This window comes from Sprattus sprattus, assembly GCF_963457725.1.
Source record: "Sprattus sprattus genome assembly, chromosome: 11".
Classification (NCBI taxonomy): Eukaryota; Metazoa; Chordata; class Actinopteri; order Clupeiformes; family Clupeidae; genus Sprattus; species Sprattus sprattus.
Genome location: NC_137909.1, coordinates 13,611,615 through 13,633,954, shown reverse-complemented (window position 1 = coordinate 13,633,954; position 22,340 = coordinate 13,611,615). Strand labels below are relative to the sequence as shown.

The window sequence follows — 22,340 nt, the reverse complement described above, 5'->3', positions numbered from 1 at the left end:
TCTAATAGTAATATTTTCTAATAGTGGTGTTCTGACATAAAACAGCACCTTTACTTCAACTAGATATAGCAGTTTAGCAAGTGTAGGCTATGGAAGATAGAGGTAGCTAAAGAGTTGGTATGGCTCTTGGAGTAGCTTTGATCGTCATACTCGTCATACACTCTAGGATTCCGTTAGAATTTTAATGACATAACAATAAGATTTCACTAGACGCTACTATGACATAATATCATTGCTGCCCTGTCGAAGATACGGAACAAGTAGGCTACAGTACCATTTCAGAATACATGCAGCACTGGTAGGTAGCAATTTTTGTCTCCTTCATAATACATTGCATTTACTTAATTCAAACTGGCTCTACAAATATTTTATTTTATGCTGTTCTAACATTTTACAAGATGAACCTACCGGTAAATTGGTATTGAAGGTCAGACAACTATTTGTATTACAAGTCCTTTTTTATTCAATTGCCACTAGTGTAAAGTAAGTAAAAGCAGGAGAGGTGTGATAATATATCCTTGTTCTTGCTGCTAGATCTAACCAGTAGTGGGCTAGGGCCTACATATTTGCATATTTGCATATATGCTGTCTCACAGCATTCATTATACGATAGACCATTGAATTCAATACATTCAATTTGCCTTATTTGGCAGATGCCTTCAAAGAAACAAATGACACTTATGTACAACACTAGGAAAAAGTCTGTTCTAATAGTAATATTTTCTAATAGTGGTGTTCTGACATAAAACAGCACCTTTACTCTAACACAACTGTAACTAGCTCTATGGTAATCTTTTCTATCTACAGTTTCTGTTCATCCATCTGTTTCATTACAACGTGGCATGATGGATAACTGTAGCACCGAGGTGTCATGGAAGGAAGGGCTGGACGTAGGACTGTTACAGGAGCAAATAGGAATTCAGAAGGAACAGACGTTGGATTGGATTGAAATTAAAAATATGTTGTTGGAGAGTTGGAAAAAACAGGGAAAACATGGGTTTCTATATGAAGAGAACATCATGCCAACCATGGATAAGCCTAAAGTAGAGAAAGAGCCTCAAAGAAAAGACCTTCAAGCTAAGATTTACGAGGACAAGGAGGATAACAGGAGATGGATGGAAACCTTTCAACTGTTGCAGACTAAGGAAATGAAAGAATGGATGACAGGAGAATTGGACAGCACAAAGCAAGAACTGAGAAGAGAGATGGAGGAAAGGGACAGAGCTAGACTGACACAGGAGAATCTTAACCTGAAAAAAGAAGTTCTTGCCACACAGGAGATCACGCAAGAACATGTTTTTGCAATTGCAATTATTTTTGCGATTGCATCGTCTAAGACCATAAATGAAGACTTGACTCAGAGGGTGAAAACACTGGAGACAGAGAACCTTCATCTGAAACAAGAAATGGAGATTTGGAGGGCAAGGGAACTCCAAGAGAGGGACATAGAGAAACCAACCCGAATGGTGGAGATGGAAAAGAGGATTAAAAAGATGCAATATTACAGAGAGAGACATGAAAAAGAGATGGCCCGAAGGGCCAATGTTCAAATGAAAGAGGAAAGAAGACAAGATGAGGTCAACTTGGATGTCAAAGATAAAAATAATGTGTTGGAGGACAAGCAAAACATTGTAGATGACAGAAAAAGCACAGAAGATGTGCAACAAGAGAAAGCTCAAAAGAAAACAAACAGAGAGAATGAAAAACCAGTGAGGGAAGACCACAGCTTGGTAGAGGAGGAAAGTAATGTTAAAGACATGGGACATGCAGATGAAAAGACACAAGGTGAAAGTAAGGTATTGGAGACGGGGAAAGTGGGTGATCAGACTGTGGAAAAGGAGTTTCTGAAAGACCAAGTACAGATAAAGCCCTCTTCTAAGGAAGTTGTAGACTGGACAGACGTTAAGGAAGCGGAGATTAAAGAGGAGATCCAGAAAGATGTGTGTGAGGACCATCTGGACATTACTCTGACCAAAACTGTTTTGACAGACAGAGTCACCCTGAAGAACTCTAAGACCAACTCTGCATACTTTCCTCTCAAAGTGTACTCTCTTTATGAAGCCGCAGGAGCAATAAACAGTGGGGTTAAGACTAAAGAGCTGATCCAAAATGATGTGGCTGAGTACCAACAGGACATTACTGTGACTGAATCTATTTTTAGTGACCCAAAATTTGAGGATGATGATATTTCCCCCAAGACCAACTCTGCATGCTTCCAGGAGATTACAGTTGGCCAACAAACACTGGAAGAAAGAAATGAGAAGGACAAAGGGAAAAATAGACTAGAAGAAGAGAGAAAGAAGATGGAGGCGCAAGAAAATAAATGGGTGGAAGAGGAAATAGGAGAGGAAGATATGATCATAATGGAGGAGCAAATGAAGAGAGAGGAAGAGAAAAGAAGGGTAGAGGACGAAAGAAAGGAAGAGGCAGTGAGGTTGGAGATGAGCAGAAATAGAATGGAGGAACAGAAAAAGACGAAGGATGCAAACAATGAAGATAATCTGTTAAGGAGTCAGGAGGAGGAGAGAATGGAATTAGAAAAGAGAAACAGAGTGACAGACGAACAGCTAACAGACACCTGGACAGAAGCAGTGAATGTAGAAGTGAAATACTCAGACAATGAGGACTGGATAGACTCTGAACATGATAAGGAATGCAAGATCCAGACAGATGAAAAGCGGCAGGACCTTGAGAGTAAGTTAGAGGAGAGCATTGATAAAGAACTGAGCCATGGAGAGCACAGTGACATAGACTATACACTGGCAGAGAAAGAGGTTGAGAGAAGCCCAACTTCTATGGCAGAGCAGTCTGGAAAATCATCAGTCCAGGATGAAGGTAAATGCATGACTGTGTAGTCAAATGTATGTGGTTAGCATATGCAGTAAATAACAGGGGAAATTAGATTAAGTTTCCTTGAGAAAAGTGTTAACCTGTACGTTGGGTGTTCGTTTTTAATTCATTATTCTCATTTAATTTGTTCCACAGAACACTTGCGGAGCCCTGAAGTGACAGCACATGCGAACTCACAATATACTCAATATATGAAGTCACCATTGCCAGGTATTTTATTAGGAATCTTATATGTATGTATATTCTACTAGGACATGCTTGATTTGGTGTCACATAAAAAATTGATTTATATGTACATGTCTTTGTATTTCTTTGGATTCTTCGTACAGATCTCTCATCTCCTACAGAAAATATGGCATCACAAACCCTACCTCCACGACAGGATAAACTCACAGATTCAGTGGATGGGGATACCTTCTGTGAAAAGCAGGAATATTCAGATAATGACGGTGGGACGGAGTCTGCGAAGTTGAACAATGAAGGTAAGATCCAGAAAGCTCAAGATATGAAGTCACCATTGCCAGGTATTTTATTAGGAATCTTATATGTATGTATATTCTACTAGGACATGCTTGATTTGGTGTCACATAAAAAATTGATTTATATGTACATGTCTTTGTATTTCTTTGGATTCTTCGTACAGATCTCTCATCTCCTACAGAAAATATGGCATCACAAACCCTACCTCCACGACAGGATAAACTCACAGATTCAGTGGATGGGGAGACCTTCTGTGAAAAGCAGGAATATTCAGATAATGACGGTGGGACGGAGTCTGCGAAGTTGAACAATGAAGGTAAGATCCAGAAAGCTCAAGAGATCCAGACTGAGGACATTGACCACAAGTCTGAGGACAGCAAAGTTGATATATATATTTTAAAATCCACTGATACATCATTTAATCCCCTTGACCTTGTTTAATGACCCAAACAGACATGGCAAAGGAACCGAAGGATGGTGATATGAAGGCAGAAATATTGAGGGTGGAAGAACAAGTGAAGAGAGTTCAAGAAAACAGCCAGAAGCAGAAGCAAGAAACAATGAGGTTAAATATGGGCAGAGAAAGAATGGAAGAAGAGATAAAGATGATGGATGAAAAACATGATAAAGCCATTATGTCAAGGAGACTGGATGAGGAGAGTGTGAGTGCTCTGGAAGAAGAGGAGAGGAGGAGGGTAAAGGAGGAAGTTGGGACAGAAATGGTGAAAGGACATCCTTCCCCTGCAAAAAAGTTAGCCCCTGATGATAAAGTCCTGAGAGTCCCTGAAGAATGTGAAAAAGAAGGAAAGATAGGCAGGAATAAAGGCAAGGAGATCCTGACGGAGGACAAAGGTATGTGTGCTTTTAGCAGATATGTACGTACAGTAGCTATGTCTATGAAAACCCCTGGACCGGAAGATTACCATGGCTGTTTTTTGTTTTTATTAAACTGTTGTCATTCTCTACAAAGAACCTATGTTGACGCCCGAAAAGACAGCACATGCAAATTTAGAGAATATTCTACTGAAGTCACCTTTGCAAGGAGGTACTTATGACCAATCTGATTTGACAAAACTATGCCTGTGAAACATGTACAGTGTATTAACCTTTATCTTATTCTCACACAGATCACCTCTCTCCCATTGTGGAAAAGGTGACGTCAAAACCTTTGCCACCATTACAAGGTAGTCTCACTTGAATCTTGTTGTTGAGTTGTGTTTATATATTAACTAGCTCGCTGGTGTATTTCAGCTGGCTCGCTGGTGTATTTCAGCATCCTGTTCAACTCTGCAAAGTTATCACTAGTACACCTCCAGTGATAAAAACTTTAGAAACTTATGTTCAAATGGTGTTCAAAAGAGATATTGTGAGAGTGCTTGTTTTTGCACTGATGTACAAATTATGTGTATGTTTTAAAATCCTCTAATTAGACTTGGACAAGCATCATCTAGATGATGGTTCTATTGATGCAAAGGAGACCATGAGGAAGCAAAAGAAAAAGGCAAAAGACACAAGAAAAAGAATCTTACAGGCTGAAAAAAGGAAAGCTAACGAGGAAAAAAGATTGGAAATGGAAAGGGACACAATGGAGAAAGAGAAAAAGAAGATGGTTGAAGCAAAAAAGAAAGCCGAGCTGATTCGGAGACTGGAGGAGGAGAGTCGGAAGGCTTTGTCAGAAGTAATAGTAATGCTTAAAGCAAAAAAAGCTATTCGAATGTAAACACTATCGGAAGGGCCATCTTCTGAATAAGATAATAAAAAACCTGAGACAAATGTCATCAGATACTCACAGATTCACACAGTATTATATTTACAAGTGACAGCTATTTTTGACAATTTGCCTTGAAGACACACCACACTCCTATAATGAAATAAACAACAAATAAAGTATGTTTGAGCAAAAAGGTAGTTTTAATGCCACAGAGCACATCATTAGATAGGGTCAGATGTCATTAGACATCCCAATTCAAAGTCAAAATCCAATCCAAAAAGGGTCAACCTACATAGAGCAAATAATAAATCAATGAGGATTCAGGAATCATAGTAGAAAGGGCCAGACAAAAGTCTGAATAAACCAGAACACAAAACCATGAAATGACAAGGTGAGTGGAAGAGTCCATTAGAAAGGAGAGGGGAGCAATGAGTTTCAGTTGCAGTCGAGGACAGGCTCTAAAGCTGAAAACCATTCTCCTGAGGTGGTTTTCCACTGGGAACTTCCTAGGTGGAGCAAACATTTATAGGGACATGCCCCTAATCGGCCCTTTCAGACTTTCTGTTTCCATTGCGGTGTGTAGCCTTATATTTTCACATTAGTGATGTAGCCTAATATTTTGCTCTTCGATCTCAACATCAATTCCAATTGCACTGTTTCGGTAGTGACTGCACTGTTGGGTTGATGTTCATTTCTCTCCCAAAATCTTCCAAAAGGTGCTCTGGGCCGCCCTTTAGTCCACACAACACATTTATTTAAAAATGATGGGATTGAACTACTTACCATTTCATTTTGTCACTACCGAAATGATCAGGTCACTACCATATGTTTCGGTAGTGACTGTTTCAGTTGTGACAATTCTAGCTAACTCTAAGCATAAATAAAGAATTCTAGCAAGAACATGGCTAGCAAACAAATCTTTGAAGAGGTGTACACACATACAAACATAAGATTTAGCATGAAACCCCAAAAAGTTTACTTAATTGAAGAAAACATGGGTTTCGGTAGTGACAATTCTTGAGGTTACACTTCGATTTTCAGACTTTGGAACACATTTATATCAAAACTATGGGATTTAGCTACTTACCATTCAACCATGAGGGACAGGGATGCAGTGTCACTGCATGGTCAAAAATGCAGGGTCGTGGCTAAAACAGCCAATGGACTAAAACTTTTGTGTTTCGGTAGTGACATGAAAACTGAGTATAGTTTATTTATTTAAAAATTAAACCCTCCATAAATCTAAATATTCCAAGTTCTATTTAAACCCAATCATAAAGATGTCAGGGTCAGGGGCGGAGATCCCATTTCATTGCAGGGGGGGACTATACATGGGAACATTTCAGAGAGGGGGAAATTGGAAAAAATTGCTGTCACGAGAGCTAGCATAACTTAGCTGCTAAATACCGAATTCTCTAATAACAGTGACAAACAGAAATTCAACGTCAGTTTTAAATTCTCTAAACGGCAATACATGTCCTAACACACAATATCTACTCACAGACAAATAATGTTGAAAGTTTAAACGCATACCAAGGCTCTTCAAGGAGGAATTCAGCTGCATGCAAATTAATGTCTTCTCTAGTGCCCTGCGCAGACGTGTGGAGTCCATGAGCCGTCCATTGAGTTAAAACTAATAAAATCTGGTCAAGTTCCCGTGATAATCTTCAAGAAATCCGTTGATAGGAACGAGGTGGTCCAACCAATATACAGTATAGCACTTGTTGTCTCACAACATCTCACTTAAGGTGAGATAAACTCACTTTCATTAATCCAGCCTACTGATCTAATTCTTTTTATTCAGACTTAACATAACTTTCATGACCAAAAATAAAAATTGGCCAGCGATTTCATTCGTTTTTTTGTTCATAAATGAATGTAGGATGGTCGGAGTAAAGCCTCATGGGAAATGCCTTTATCCAGTGAAAGTAGGGAAATGAATGACCGGCTGTCAGAGAGAAAGAGAGCAGGTGAGAGAGAGCAGGTGAAGCGGACCTAATGGAAACAATGAATGTAGACATATTCTCGTATTTATTTTTGTTTTATTTGTTTTAATTCCCAAGACTGTAGATTCAATAGCACACGGTTAAGCATTGGTTACCACGCCAGCGACCCGGGTTCGCATCCCGACTCCAGTGACTTGACAATAATACTAATATATATATATTTTTTTTCAATTTTGTTGGGGGGGGGGGGGGGGGGGAGACAACGTTATGCGAGGGGGGGACGTGTCCCCCCCGGGATCTCCGCCCCTGGTCAGGGTTGGGGACAGCTACTTCCCAATAGAAAGTACCCTATAAATGATGATTTTGTATATATTTAGCTTATCACTATCTCATTTAATGAATTGGGTTTATATAGACCCTAACATTTTCTTAGTAAATATCTATGCGTAAATACCTAATTGTTTTGTAAATAGTTTTTATTGTTTAGAGACTGCACTTTACACGAATTTAGTAGAATGGCCCATATATATACAGTGCCACTTGAAAGTATGTGAACCCCTTGAGCACTTAAGCGTTTTCTGTTGTTTTACCATGATTTTAAATTTTTTTATCACCAATTTTCCATGGATGAAATGTCAGGTTTATTTTCATCATTTGCATGTACTTGTTTAGAGGAAATTGTTTGAGTAGCCGAAAAACTTCATGAAACATGGAATTAGTCCATTTCAAAAGTAAGTGAACCCCCAGCTGAATTGATAAAGTCAAGCAGGTAACAGATTCAGTGAAACTTATTTGGGTGATTAATTAGTCAATTGAGCAAACCGATCATCTGAGACATCCTTAGGGAAAGGTTTGGGCAACACAGATTAAAAGAGAGAAGAAACCAACCAAACTACTGTAGTGCTAAGGTGTACCCACACAGATCAACAATGCCGAGAGGAAACGAGATATCCGAGAACATCAGGAAGAAGGTTCTGACAGCCCATCAGTCTTGGGATAAGCTATAAGACCATCTCCAAAAGATTCCAGCTCCATCCATCCATCCAAGACAAATCATTTTGAAATGGAGGGCATTCAACATGACCGCATCTCTGCCTAGAAGTGGACGCCCATCAAGACCATCACCAAGAAGCACCAGAAGAAGAATAAATCAGGTAAGTCAACCCACACATCACCTCTAAAGAGTTTCGGACCTCTCTGGCAGCATCTGGGGTAAATGTACATGGGTCTACAATCAGACGAAAATTGTTGGTTTTTATCGTGACAAAATAATTCTATCTCGGACTCATCTGTTTAAAGAAGGGACTTCCAGAAGGCCTTTGGTTTATCCAAGTGCTCTCTGGCAAAGTTGAAACGGGCAGTTTTGTTCTTTCTTGAGAGCAGAGGCTTCCTTCTAGCAACCCAATCATGAATGTCATGTCTATTCAATTTTCGTCTGATTGTAGACCCATGTACATTTACCCCAGATGCTGCCATGTTGAATGCCCTCCATGCAGTCATGTTGAATGCCCTCCATTTCTAAATTATTTGTCTTGGATGGATGGATGGAGCTGGAATCTTTTGGAGATGGTCGAAAATTGTTGGTTTTTATCGTGACAAAATAATTCTATCTCGGACTCATCTGTTTAAAGAAGGGACTTCCAGAAGGCCTTTGGTTTATCCAAGTGCTCTCTGGCAAAGTTGAAACGGGCAGTTTTGTTCTTTCTTGAGAGCAGAGGCTTCCTTCTAGCAACCCGATCATGAATGTCATGTCTATTCAATTTTCGTCTGATTGTAGACCCATGTACATTTACCCCAGATGCTGCCAGAGAGGTCTGAAACTCTTTAGAGGTGATGTGTGGGTTGACTTTTACCTGATTTATTCTTCTTCTGGTGCTTCTTGGTGATGGTCTTGATGGGCGTCCACTTCTAGGCAGAGATGCGGTCATGTTGAATGCCCTCCATTTCTAAATTATTTGTCTTGGATGGATGGATGGAGCTGGAATCTTTTGGAGATGGTCTTATAGCTTTCCCAAGACTGATGGGCTGTCAGAACCTTCTTCCTGATGTTCTCGGATATCTCGTTTCCTTTCGGCATTGTTGATCTGTGTGGGTACACCTTGGCACTACAGTAGTTTGGTTGGTTTCCTCTCTCTTTTAATCTGTGTTGCCCAAACCTTTCCCTAAGGATGTCTCAGATGATCGGTTTGCTTAATTGACTAATTAAGCACCCAAATAAGTTTCACTGAATCTGTTACCTGCTTGACTTTACCAATTCAGCTGGGGGTTCACTTACTTTTGAAATGGACTAATTCCATGTTTCATGTAGTCTTTTGGGTACTCAAACAATTCCCTCTAAAAAAAAGTACATGCAAATGATAAACATAAACCTGACATTCCTTCTATGGAAAATTGGTGAAGAAAAAAATGAAAAATCATGGTAAAACAACAGAAAACTCCTAAGTGGTCAAGGGGTTCACATACTTTAAAGTGGCACTGTATATATATATATATATATATATATATATATATATACTTTATCTACCAGAGGGACTAGGTCCTGGACAGACGGGATGTTCTCGATGAAAGGGATATAGGGGAATGGTCCAATATGCCAGAGGCAAGGGCCTAGGATCATCTGGACGTTTACCTATTTACCACTGTGGTGGCTTGAGTTTTTTTTTCTATCTTCGTATGTCTTCTGGCGTTATAGTGGTTTGCATAAAAAACATGATTAGGCTGTCAGACTGAACCAATTTAAGCCATTTAATCTGGCCCGCCAGCTCCTCAGAATGTTGCTAAAAGTTCCATTGATTTGAATGAACAACGTTGAAATTGTATTTGGTTTGCCTAATTTTCCCTCAGGATTAATAAAGTATCCATCTATTTATCTAAGATAAGATAAACTTTTATTAATCCCGTTAGGGAAATTCAGGTGTCAAAGCAGCAAGATTATGAAGTGAATAAAAGGGACAACAATGTTAATGTTTTATGTGTATGTTTGTTTCCCATTTCTGTTGTCCCTTTTATTCACTTCATAATCTTGCTGCTTTGACACCTGAATTTCCCTTACAGGATTAATAAAAGTTTATCTTATTTTATCTTATCTATCAGAGCTTGTCTGCCGCGGCCGCTGGTATGTGGAACGCACCACAAAATACTGCAAGTCCCACAATGCACTGTCCCCGCGTTGGTAGCATACGTCAATTTAGGGATCGCTTGCCCCATTGTCCGGCCCAGTAAATCTCTCATGTCCATTTTTTTTTAAATTTCAGCCCTCTGTGTATTTTAGTTTGACACCCCTGCTCTAGAGAATTTTTTTTTTGGGGGGGGGGTGTTCCATTTACAGCCTTTGAGTATGTGGCGTGCTGCACTCAGCCCTCAGACAATGTGGCCCTCTGGACACACTGTGCTCAGTACTCTTTGGAGTGCAGCAAAGCTACTCAGTTTTCTGATATTCAGAGACTACAAAACATGCAGTTCCCGACTTCAAAAGTCAAAATTAGAATTGAATGAACATGATTGAATGGGCAAGCTCACTTATGTGACTCACTAAATTGAGTCGAAATCATAGTGTCCTGGCCGTCATCATGGAAACTTCTTGCATTTGTGACTGAAACTACACTAAAGTTATGATGCTACCTCACCCATAGATATCTATAATAAAGGCTAGATATCCTGCCTGCGTTTCTGGCCGACGGAGCCGAATGTCCGCACATTTCGGCCATTTTGAGGACAGTATAGCTAACTCCCCCTTAACATTGTGTTGGTAGTGGTACTTTTTAAGTAACCAGAACTTGCTCAATTTTAAACCGATTTTCAAACGGGTTGGTTTTTTATAAACGTAAGATATTTCTTATGGCACTACATACTTATGAAGAATTATAAACATGGGTTTTCATATGAAAATAACATTGACAGGTCTCTGACAGGTCTTGTTTCAAGGGAGTGTTCAATAGAGCAGGTTGCCCAAAATTCTGGCATCTTCATTGGCAATAAAGTCAGCAATTTCCTGTCGAAATCATAATGTAAGATGTTTAACAAACCAACCCGATTGGAAATCATGTGCAACTTCAGTTTTATTATGTGCAACTTAAGTTATATTGAAAAGAAAGAACAATTATGCCTCGCCAATTGATGTAAAATGACTGATACACAATAGCCGTGATACACAATTAAGCTGCACATTTCAACATGTTCAAGCATCCAGAATTATTACCAAGGTAATGACGATTGTAAATCAAGTCATTTGTAAATCCGTCAAAAATGTCCGCGAGATAAGAGTGTAAACGATTGTGAAGATCACTGACGTTACCTAACGTACCACTGATCCCTACCGGAAGCATACTGTCCTCAAAATGGCCTCCTGTGCGGACGTTCAAGAGACTGCCGTTGCACCCCCTTGACCTCACCCTCCAGGCACTTGGCACTTCCTGTTGCCCACACTGTAGGACATGTGGCTCGAGTCTGTTGGATTCTTCCTTTGGTCCTGACCTTTGCTTCTTGACCTTCCAGCTCAGCCTTCCAGAGTTTTTTTTCTTGAGATGTCTTTTTTTTGGTCTTCTATTAAGACATCTGTCACTTTCTTATTAGGGTCTACAGTTACATTACAAACAGTTGGAAACAGAAAAGATTTTCTATAAATATTTTGCTAGATTCAAAATGTCCTATGAAGTTTGCATAACTTAAATATCGTGTTTGTTTCTTGCTGCAGGCCACCACCAATTGCACCAAGCGAGTTGACCACCACCAGGGGGAGACAAACACCAATGATCTCATTATTTCAGAAGTGCGCTCTGCACTGCTGAAGATGACCAGTAAGTTGGAAGCTGAAAATTCAGCGCTGCGCACCAGGTAGTATAGCGTACAAAAGATAGTCTAACAGTAAATCTCTCATGTCCATGTAGGTTATAACAATAGGCTAGACTTCATGCAAAACAATTTAATTTAAATTTGATTTAGAATCTACCTTTTGAAGATTATTTCTGTGTTGGAACTATATGCTGTAAACTCATCCTCATTGAATAACTGCCATCTAACTCTATGATAAGGTTAACCAAGGATCATATTTATAAAACTAATTTGTGGTTCAAAAATATTTCATTTTATAACATAATATGTTATTTAATTGTGAAGAACAGGCAGGCTGAGTGACATCTGTGCGTGTGTGTGCATGTGTGTGCCTGTCATAGTCTTTTCCGCTGCAGAACAATACATTAATAAGAAGTCCACATCTTCTTTGTGGATGTGTTAGCATGAGATATAAAAAGATGGCGAGTTGAGCCACTTGCCCACAAATACCCCCGGAGACTAGGAGAGGAGTGCAGTTCACCTTCATTAGATCATGTTGTCCCATTGTGTGTGTGTGTTTGTGTGTGTGTGTGTGTGTGTGTGTGTGTGTGTGTCTGTGTGTGTGTGTGTGTGTCTGTGTGTCTGTGTGTCTGTGTGTGTGTGTGTGTTAGTGTGTGTGTGTGTGTGTGTGTGTCTGTCTGTGTGTGTGTGTGTGTGTCTGTGTGTGTGTGTGTGTGTGGGGGGGGGGAGACTCAGTCGACCAAAATCCAGTCATGATCGGGTATCTGTCATGCATGTCACACACACCTCCCCCCTCTCCCTCTCCCCTCTCCTGGTTCAGAGGACAGAGGGTTGTGCCGGGTCATCCCATCTGTGAGGCTGTTTCCCTCACTTCTCATTTCTATGCAGTGAGTCACATAATCCTCTGTGACCACAGGGAGGACATTTTGATGTAACACTCATACAGTCTCAGCTTCCAAAGCATTACATTACACAGATAGTATGTGTTACGTCTTATGGATTCAACTCTGACCAGTGTGTGTTAAAGCCTGAGGTGTTTTTTGAATCAGCTCACAGAGGATTATCTGATGCTTAATGCACGGCTCTGAAGCACTTATCTGTGCACTGAAAATAATAATAATATTATTTTTTGGCCTCAACAATACCTGAAAACTGTACTGGTTTTCATTCGAGCCAAGAATGAAATATTCTGCTGTTCATTCACTGAGGCTATTTTCATTAGGATATCAAAGGGCAGTTTACAAAACAGTAAGTGCTTCCTGCCTTGAAATAAGATGTTATTTCCGCCGTGTTTCATTTTGACATTTTGACAAAGGACAGGTTCAGCAGCACAGGATGGATGCGTGCAAAGCAAACACTGAAGTCACCCAAAGGGACACTGCAAAGCAAACACTGAAGTCACCCAAAGGGACACTGCAGATAGACGTGTGTGAGTACAGGTGGCTCATGAAGCCGGTGAGAACAGTTCTGTCTCCCCTGGCTACCGCATGCGTGTTTAGGCCACTCGTACTTTCACGCCCGACCTGTCATCTCTCTCAGTGCGGCGCTACCGTGGCCGTGGTGTTTGTGGTGGTGTTTGGAGGAATAACGCTGGTGGGCCATATGTGTCTTGACACATGGAAGCTGTGAGAGGAAGTTTGAAAATGATGTTGGGATTCAGAGATGGAGATAATGGGATAGGAATCGTGGCTGGCATCGTGATGCTGATACGCAACGGGAAATAGTAGAGGTCATAAGACGGACACTGTTGTTGTGCTCTCATGGGAGGGGGGTGTGTGTGTGTGTGTGTGTGTGTGTGTGTGTGTGTGTGTGTGTGTGTGGTGAGGTGGGCAGAACTAGAGATGGAGGCAACTAGGCATGTGTGTGATTCACCACATTGCCCCTTTGGCTACTTTTCTGCACTGCGGTATTCTGTGTGTGTGTGTGTGTGTTTCTTTTTCGCTGTGTTTGTTTGTGTCCACTTGCTTGATCGCATGGATGAAAGACTGACGTCTAGGAGGGCTTGTCCTCAGATTTATTCCCTGGCTCACACTGTAGAGGACAAATGTAAACTAACTGCTTTGTAAGCTGTTCTCTAGCTGAAACAGCTGAAGCCCTCAGCTGGAACAGCAGAGATACATTTGAAAATACAAGTAACATGTTTGAAAATATTTATATTGTCCATATTCCAGTGACTCATTGTTAGGAGCCTTCTCACCAGTATGAATGGAGTATGTGGAGGACTCAGGTCTAGTCAAGCAGCAGCCATGGATCCGACCTTTGACCCCTCTGAGGATGTGAGGCCTGTGGGGTCGCTGGGCAGGAAACTGGCTCCCCCTGGAGGGGTGGGTAGGGTAGGAGAAGGGGTTACAACACACATGGCACCATGTTCTGTCCGTTCTGCACCTCCAGGCTCCCAGAGAGGATATCCGGTCACCTCCACCCCCCCCCCCCCCAGCTACTGTTTGGCCCCAGCCGGAGGAGGTCTCCCAGGGCAGGCAGGCTGACAGCAGGCCTGGCCTTCCTCCATGGGCCATGGCCTTGATTCTGCTGAGTCTCAGGCTGCGGTCCTCATGGCTTCCTCGCAGCAGAGGGTGACTCAAGGTGAGGCCTGGCATGGGCCAGGTGAGGGTGGTGGTGCCACTGTGGGTGAACTAGCAGAGGAAGGCAGCATCCTTAAGAGGTGTAGAGAGGTTGTTCATAGAGCTGTTAGATTTGGGCTCTTCTCCTGGATCTCCCCAGTCTTTCCTTTGTACATACAAAGTACGTACCGTCAGCTCTGCCCGGCTATGATCTGCTGTGCGGACACACTTATGAGAAATTGTTGTGATGTTACAGTTGGTTAACAGGGAGACTATGGCAGTATCCACACTAAAGGTGTGGGTTCATTTTACCAGGGAGCATATATATACAGTTAAAATATACAGATAACATATAAGAAATAGTAATTGGTTGTAGCATGATGTCATGATGAAATCATAGGTCTAGTCTTCAGAGCGCGAAAATGCCTGTCAGCCTTCACTGTACCAAAAGTGGGAAGTGTTTAGGTGACATGAAAGTCATGACATGACCATGACATGCATGTTAGCTTTGTTTAGCCTTTCAGACGTGGTGCATTACAGGGTTTACCTGTTAGCCTAAAAGAGTGGTATACAGTAAGTCATTAGACTGTGGATTGCTGGAGTACAGTGCTGTCTATATGTGCATGTGTATAAGACCCGTCTGCCTCCCCTGTTCTCTCACAGCGCCGTAATATAAAATAATGTGAGCATTTTTACAAAGTAAGTTTTGGTGTGTTTGTTATGAGGTTTCATTTCACTGTTCTGATGCTGTTTTGACCTGATAAATGCTATAGGCTTATAGAGGATATACTGAATGTCTCTTTGCTAGCCTAAAAGAGTGTTATAAGTCATTCCACTGTGGATTGCTGGAGTACAATGCTGTGTATATGTGCATGTGTATAAGAGCCAGTAACCCGTATGCCTCCCCTGTCCTCTCACAGCGCCGTAATATGAAATACAATTATTTTATTAAATTAAATAATGTGAGCATTTTTACAAAGTACGTTTTGGTGTGTTTGTTATGAGGTTTAATTGGTCACTATATAGTATGTGTCTGCATACAAGTTTGAATTGAGAGAGCGAGAACCCTGTCTGAGCAGGTAGCAGTGATTTTCTATAATATGATTATTAAGCCACAAGCCATGATTCATTTATCAAGATTGTGATTCTTGATTCATTCAGCTATTATTTTGGGACAGTTCACAGTTTGGGATTCTAGTGTAATTTACTGATAATAATTGAATCAAAGGAATCAATAACCTGTCAGATTGCTTTCCATAATGGATGGATTTTGGGCGTCTAGCCTATTGCTTTTGGATTGATACAATGTCAAAACAATGTGATCCTTAACTCAATTGATCCCCCCAACCGGACCGCTAAGCGCTGGTGTGTATGGTTACACTGTGTTAGATTTGTTGATTTAAGCCTGGATTGTGCCCCCCCCCACCTTCCCCCAAAATACTCAAACACCCACTTCAATCAAATGCGATGCTAATATTTTCTCACTGGGGACCAAGTATGGGGAGGGACGGGGTATTGAAGGGTATGAGGATTAGGGTCACTCTGGCTCGTCTCCCCTCGAGCTATGGGGCAGTTCACTGGTGGGTCAGTGCACCAACAGCGCCAGATCAATCCCTTAAAATAACACTGCACATTGGGGAGGCGTTGCTAGCATCAGCGCTAACCTGCTGTCAAGGCAATGGCAGTAGTGGTGACATCCTGAAACGTTCAGACCAATGTCATATGATAATATTGACTTTGAAAAATGATGAATTGAGATTAATCCCAAAATTTAAATGAAATGTTGACATGAAGTTTGACATTCATGAGAGGGAGTCTCCCCATGAGGATGTTTGATGACAGATGTTTTCCTGAGTCGCCGTAATCTTTCCTTTGTACGTACTGCATATTCATCAGTTCTGGATGTCTGTAATCTGTTTGGGCTTTGCCGACACATTTATGAACTCACGTCAGAGTCACGGCTAAAAGCTGTCCCAGGGATTAAGCTGTTCTAGGTTGACACTTGACAGATTGACAATTGTCTTTGGATAGAAATGTACACAACGCTGTTCTGATGCTGTTTTGACCTGAGAAATGCTATAGGCTTATAGAGGATATACTGAATGTCACTTTGTACGTGTCGTTCAATCAGTACAAAGCACCATATTCATCCCTGACTGGGGTATTTATGAGGTGGTCAGTCACAGGAGCTGCTGAAATGCTGAGCGTTGTTGACTTACTTTTTTTTCAAAAAATAGTCACTATATCAGCCAGAGTTGACAATGACTTACAGCAAATTGATGCTTTGTATTCATACAGTAAATTGATACTTTGTATTCATATGGCAAAATCAATACGTATTGATACACATGCAAGACAAGCATGGATGCAATCACCATTCATCTTTTGCTTCTATCTCTCTTTCTCTCCCTGCCCCCCACCCTCCCCTGTCTGCCTATCTATCTGTGTTTAGTCTTGAAGTTGCTAGGTGTAGCGTCAGGTTTCTCAGCTCTCACATGCTACACTGCACACTCATTCCAGTGCTCCCAACTCTGTAATGGACTGGCCCTGTGTACACCGGGTCTCCCTTGGCAACGGCCCAAGCAGCTGTCCCGAATCCACATTTTATCTGCAAACATTTGGTGAGTTACGGTGCTGGTGTTGACTTAACTTGAGCAAGAGATCTCCTGAGTGTGAGTGGGTATATAGATGTGCTTTTGTTTTCATTTCTGAACCTGTTTTCTGAGTTCATGCATGTGTCACAGTTCGAGAGGTCTTATCAGGCATGCCCAGATAATTCTGCTTAGGAAAACTCAATCTCACGCCATGACCTCTACGTCAGGTCACTCATGTAAAAGAGATTCTGTCTGCGCTGGGCTCGAGGTCAGTCACCTGTTTACCCATAGTGGCTAAACTTTGTTTGTGTACCATTGTTGTCATGGAAAATGAAAAGTTCCCATGGAATGTAAACAAAGGATGCTATGTGCATGTATCTTGTTAGAATTCAGTGCATTATGTTAGCCATTTATTTGCTCTTTACTTGAACGGTCCGATTTTAGTGGTTAGTTCACACAGTTATTCAACTTACAGCGTCACAAGTGTGTGAACAAGAGGCTGCAGCCCTCTGAAGTAATCCATGAGGGTTATTAGTAGCTTTCCCATTACAGAAATGCTAAATCATTCATGCAGGCATTCAGGTAGGATACACAAGGCTCAAATGACACACTCATCAATAATGGAGCGTTTACCTGCCCACCTAATTCAGGGAATCTTGTGAATGGACAGAGAGTGTGTGGTTTGGTGGCGCTATGGAGACCAGAGGAGAGGATGAGTGCAATGAAGTTTATAGAGGGAACCCAGGGGAACCAGACTAAGCTCAAATCAAGTGTTTTTTTTCATCTGTGGTGAAAAATAGGCAAAAGTACATGACAGCATTTAAATCTGTCAGATGTGTTTTTCTCTCTCATGAAAATCAGCTCTTGCCCCTTTTTGTTGTCTTGTAATATAATGCACAAAACCATCGATGGGAACAGAAATCCAGAGTAAACCCTGAGTAAACCCAGTGCCCCTTGTGCTCTGACAGTGTGGTAAACCATCGTATGCCCCTCACTCTCTTTCTCCCCCCCCTCTCCCTCCCTCTAATTCCACTCCTAATCTACCCCCTTACTGACAAGTGCTAATGGACGACTGGACCAAATGTCCCCTAATAAATTATCAGGGCTGCTGTTTTTGGCTGAGGCCATGGAGACTGTGTTGGACGCGGGTGCTCTGGACGGGGCTGAGTGCTGAGTGGTGGATGGACTGGTGCCAGACTGCTGGTTGGCACATTCTCACTCAAGAGGAATCTGGCAAGAGCGTTTGCTTTGTGCTTTTGCGTGATATGTAATCACATCACACAGAAGCTTTGTTGGTGTGTTTTTCCAGTGGTTACAAAAGCCTTTGTGTGTTAGTGAATCTGCTTTTTTTTTTATAGTTTTGATAAACCCCCTGATGCCTTCATTGGGGCAGGTTTGGAGAGAACATGGTCTAATCTAGAAGGCATTTTATAGCTGTTGTCTTGTCTGTGGAAACTGGACTCGTCAGAGGAGATCGGCAGAGACAGGTAGAGTGTGAGACAGGTGTAGTGTAAGACAGGTGGATTGTGCTCTCAGTCATATATGGGAGCATCTGATTCTGGGAGAGACTCTACAACTACTGACCAATAGAGAGCACGGCCTCGCCCCTGACCACAACAATGACTGTGTTTTTAATGTGACTTCATTACAGTTCTCAGTAAAGAGTAATGCTAGTTCCATTCAGAGATCTAAGTACTTTAATGGTAGGGGTGTGTATCTTTACTCAAAATGTAAACGTTACGACTCACATAAAAAGGATGTGACCACAAGGTGAAGGTGAATACATTTAATAAACATACCAATATGCAATCTTTAGTGTAGAAATATGAATGGCTAGGAGACAATATGGGCCACAGATTGTGAATGCATTGATAGTTAAAGGTCAGCAGTAACAGAGTAAGAGTGGGTATGGATTTATTGTGGATTGCTGAGAGAGTGTGTTTGCGAGTGAACTTGTCAGTGTGTAACCTCCATGTTAGGTAGTAAGCGGACGAGAGAGTACCAAGGAAGAGTGTGTTGAGGGAGAAACCTCCCAGCCCTTATATCCACTCTTGCTCCAGGTGGATAATTCCAATCAACCACCCCTGTGGCCCACTCCAGTCAACGCATAGTCACTACACAGACTGCAGGGGGCGCAGTGGGTCATCGCAGTGGACTTTTTTCATGAGAACAAAATGCTACAGAAATGGTGTTGGGTGGTGGTGTCTGCATCTATAAAACAATAAGTAATAACTATAAGACACGAATCTGTGGTGTAGCATTTAAAAAAAAGACCTACCCAGATTTGCACTCTTCTGCACCCCAGCCATTCTGTATCCATCCTTTGAGTTGCTGCCAAGCCCTGTGTCCCAAACCCTGAGATGGTGAGCTGCCAGGCTATTGATTGGGTGTGTTTTTGTACAAGAGTAAATGGACGTCTCCTCCTGCAGGATCAGAGCAGGAAATGTCTCCAGTGTTGGGAAGGGCAATCAGGTCTGACAGATCTCAAGCTGCCTGTAAGGATTAAATGGTCTGTGTGTGTGTGTGTGTGTGGTGTTGTGTGTGTGTGATGTGTGTGTGTGTGTGTGTGTGTGTGTGTGTGTGTGTGTGCTCTCTCCACTCTTTGCTGGATTGGTGGGTCCTATTAGTGAAGCAGTAGCTCTTGCAGGGCAGATCGTGCTTAGAAAGGCACTTTGTGGTTCAGCGCTCTGACAGACAGTTTAAAGAGGAAAAGGCTGTAGACAGGCTCGTGTTCCCCACCGGCCCATCGCGCTCACACACGCACATTCACACACACACACACACACACACACACACACACACACACACACACACACACACACACAGACACACACACACAAAACACCACAATGTCTGTGTGGTGTGACGGACAGACTCGCACTAATGGGTGAGATAGACTGCAAGGTGGATAGAAAACTGTGCCAGGGAAACCCACTTCTGTCAGACTGGAGCCACAGAGAACACGCACACACACATTTTCTATGTACTTCTCTGAAACCCTGTCAGCAGATGCTTAACATTTATGGGAAAAAGTGGTACCGAAAGCGTTAACTTTTCTTTTCTTTTCTTATTGGTTCTTGTTAACCCGGACACTCCCTTTATGTTGCACATCCCTTTATCTCTCACAGACACTGAAACTCTGGCCTGCTTTAGTGAGAACAATAGCTCAAGTCTCTCAAATGCAGCTATGATGAATGGAAGTAAAGGCTGTGACAGTGTTTATTCACATTCTCCAGGATCAGCTGTGTGAATCCATTACGCTCTGTGTGTTCACAGACTCTGGCCTCTCATTACTGTCAGTGGGGAACCAGCAGTTTTGTATGGATGTCATGCTGCATATCTAATTGCACATCAGCCATCCAATTTATCCACACTGTGTTAATTTATGCCAGTCGTGCAGCAGGCAGCATTTCAGCATTTTATTGGGATGCGATGATTTATCCTGCTGAGGTGTGTCTCTCTCAGGCCAATACTTTCCTGTCAAACTTTTATTTGTCAGCTAGTTTGTCCTCATTTAGATGGACTCTGAGTGAATTTGCACAGATGGGAATGGACCACAAAGTGCTGTGTGTCCCCACACTCTGCTTTGAAGTGAAAACGGTTATTTACCGGGCAGACAGATGGCGTAGCGTGCTGTGCCTGTTCCAATGAGCCGAGAATCCCTGCCGGTTTGCCGGGAGATGAGACCTCATTAGCGGCACGTCATCTGAGGGTGTCTACGGAGACGGCACTCGGCTGCGTCTCCACGGAGACACCTTAAAGAGACGCAAGGATGGCTCCATCCTGTTAGTGATGAAGTTGAGAATGGGCATCTACAGTAACAACCATCCCAAGCACAGTACTACTTTGTAGACATTTTGAAATATTTGTGTATATAACTCTGAGACTGCGTATGTTTGGTTCATTCTTGTGTGTGTGTGTGCATGTATGGGGAAGTTCGGGAATTTTCCTGGTGCGCCGGTCTTGCTTGGTCCGCTTTTTTCCCCCCTGCATTATACATCCTTAAAGCATTACAGACCACAGCTTTGATATAGCTCACATAGATATTCAAAAGGCCGTCTTATTTAGAACCACACGGCTGGTGCAATCTGTAATAGCATTGAGGGCTCGCTCAGTTCAATACATTTGACTTATTTAAGCATATGAAGAAGAGACAGAAGCATCAGAGAGGAGTGAGGCAGTGTCATGCCATGTGTTGTGGAAAAGACTAAATTAACTTATAAAAGAGCAAAATGTCTTAACTTTTAAAACTGGTGTTTCAATGTGTTTCAACTCTTCCCAATGCAAGTTTGACAATGTGCTAATAACTAGTCCATGCACAAACATTTACAGATAAGTTAACTCTGGATTTACTAAGGACCTTAGGATAAAATTGTCATCTACATCAACTGTAAATTGGTCAAATAATCATGTAAAATTGATAAACTATCCCTTATATGAACATAATGACAATGGGAAAGGAGGGAGCAGGAACCAGCACTACTTCAATATTATGATGCAGTCAACATGGGGCTGCATAACACCTCGACTCCCCAGGGACCTATGCAAGGATGCTGTTTGTCGACATCAGTTCGGCGTTCAACACCATCATCCCAGAAGTCCTCCTCACCAAACTCACCCAGCTCAATGTGCCCGCCTCCACCTGTCAGTGGATCACAAACTTCCTGATAGACAGGAAGCAGCAGGTGAAGCTGGGTGAAACAACATCCAGCACCCGTTCAGTCAGCACTGGTGCACTTCAGGGATGTGTGCTCTGTTAAACTCCTAAAATTTGCAGACGACACATCAGTCATCGGCCTCATCCGCGATGAACCTGCATATAGGCGGGAGGTTGAGCAGCTGGCCCTGTGGTGCGGTCGCAACAACCTAGAGCTGAACACGCTTAAAACCGTGGAGATGACAGTGGACTTCTAGATGCTGGAACTAAAGATTACACAGTAATGGCACAGACAGACACGCTAAGGGCAGAGGGGCAGAGAGGCGCCACTGGGGCAGATAGGTGCCCCTGTTCAGGGTTCAGCTGCAGTACAGTACATACACAGACACAACTGAGCCTGCCTGGTATTGTGTGGAGCAGCCCCCACTGCTCCAGACGGACAGGCTTTCCTCTCGACCTCACACCGCCCCACAAAGCCAAAATTAAAGCGCTCCAGTTACGCATCCCTTCACCACTCAGGGAACGACAGAGAAAAGACAGGCACACATACAGCGTAATGCTCTATTTCTCTCTCTCTCTCTCTCACTCTCTCTCTCTCTTTCTCTCTCTCTCTCTCTTTATCTTGCACGTTCTCTATGTCACACACACACACACACACACACACACACACACACACACACAGAGACATACAGAAGGACAGAGATAGAGAGAGAAAGAGAGGTATAGATAGGAACACACAGAACTTCTGTA

At 42.2% G+C, this 22,340-nt stretch overlaps 1 protein-coding gene across 1 annotated transcript; it reads left to right on the top strand.

The window, feature by feature from the left end:
• Positions 1-842: 842 nt before the first annotated feature.
• On the top strand, positions 843-21,847 carry LOC308372320 (uncharacterized protein; the record flags this gene model as incomplete). The annotated part of the gene is given in 9 exon segments (XM_080847476.1): positions 843-2,835; positions 2,986-3,060; positions 3,494-3,759; positions 3,762-4,182; positions 4,301-4,375; positions 4,458-4,514; positions 4,761-5,008; positions 11,681-11,783; positions 21,711-21,847. Coding segments are annotated over 9 exon segments (3,375 nt in total).
• Between the last annotated feature and the right edge of the window lie 493 nt (positions 21,848-22,340).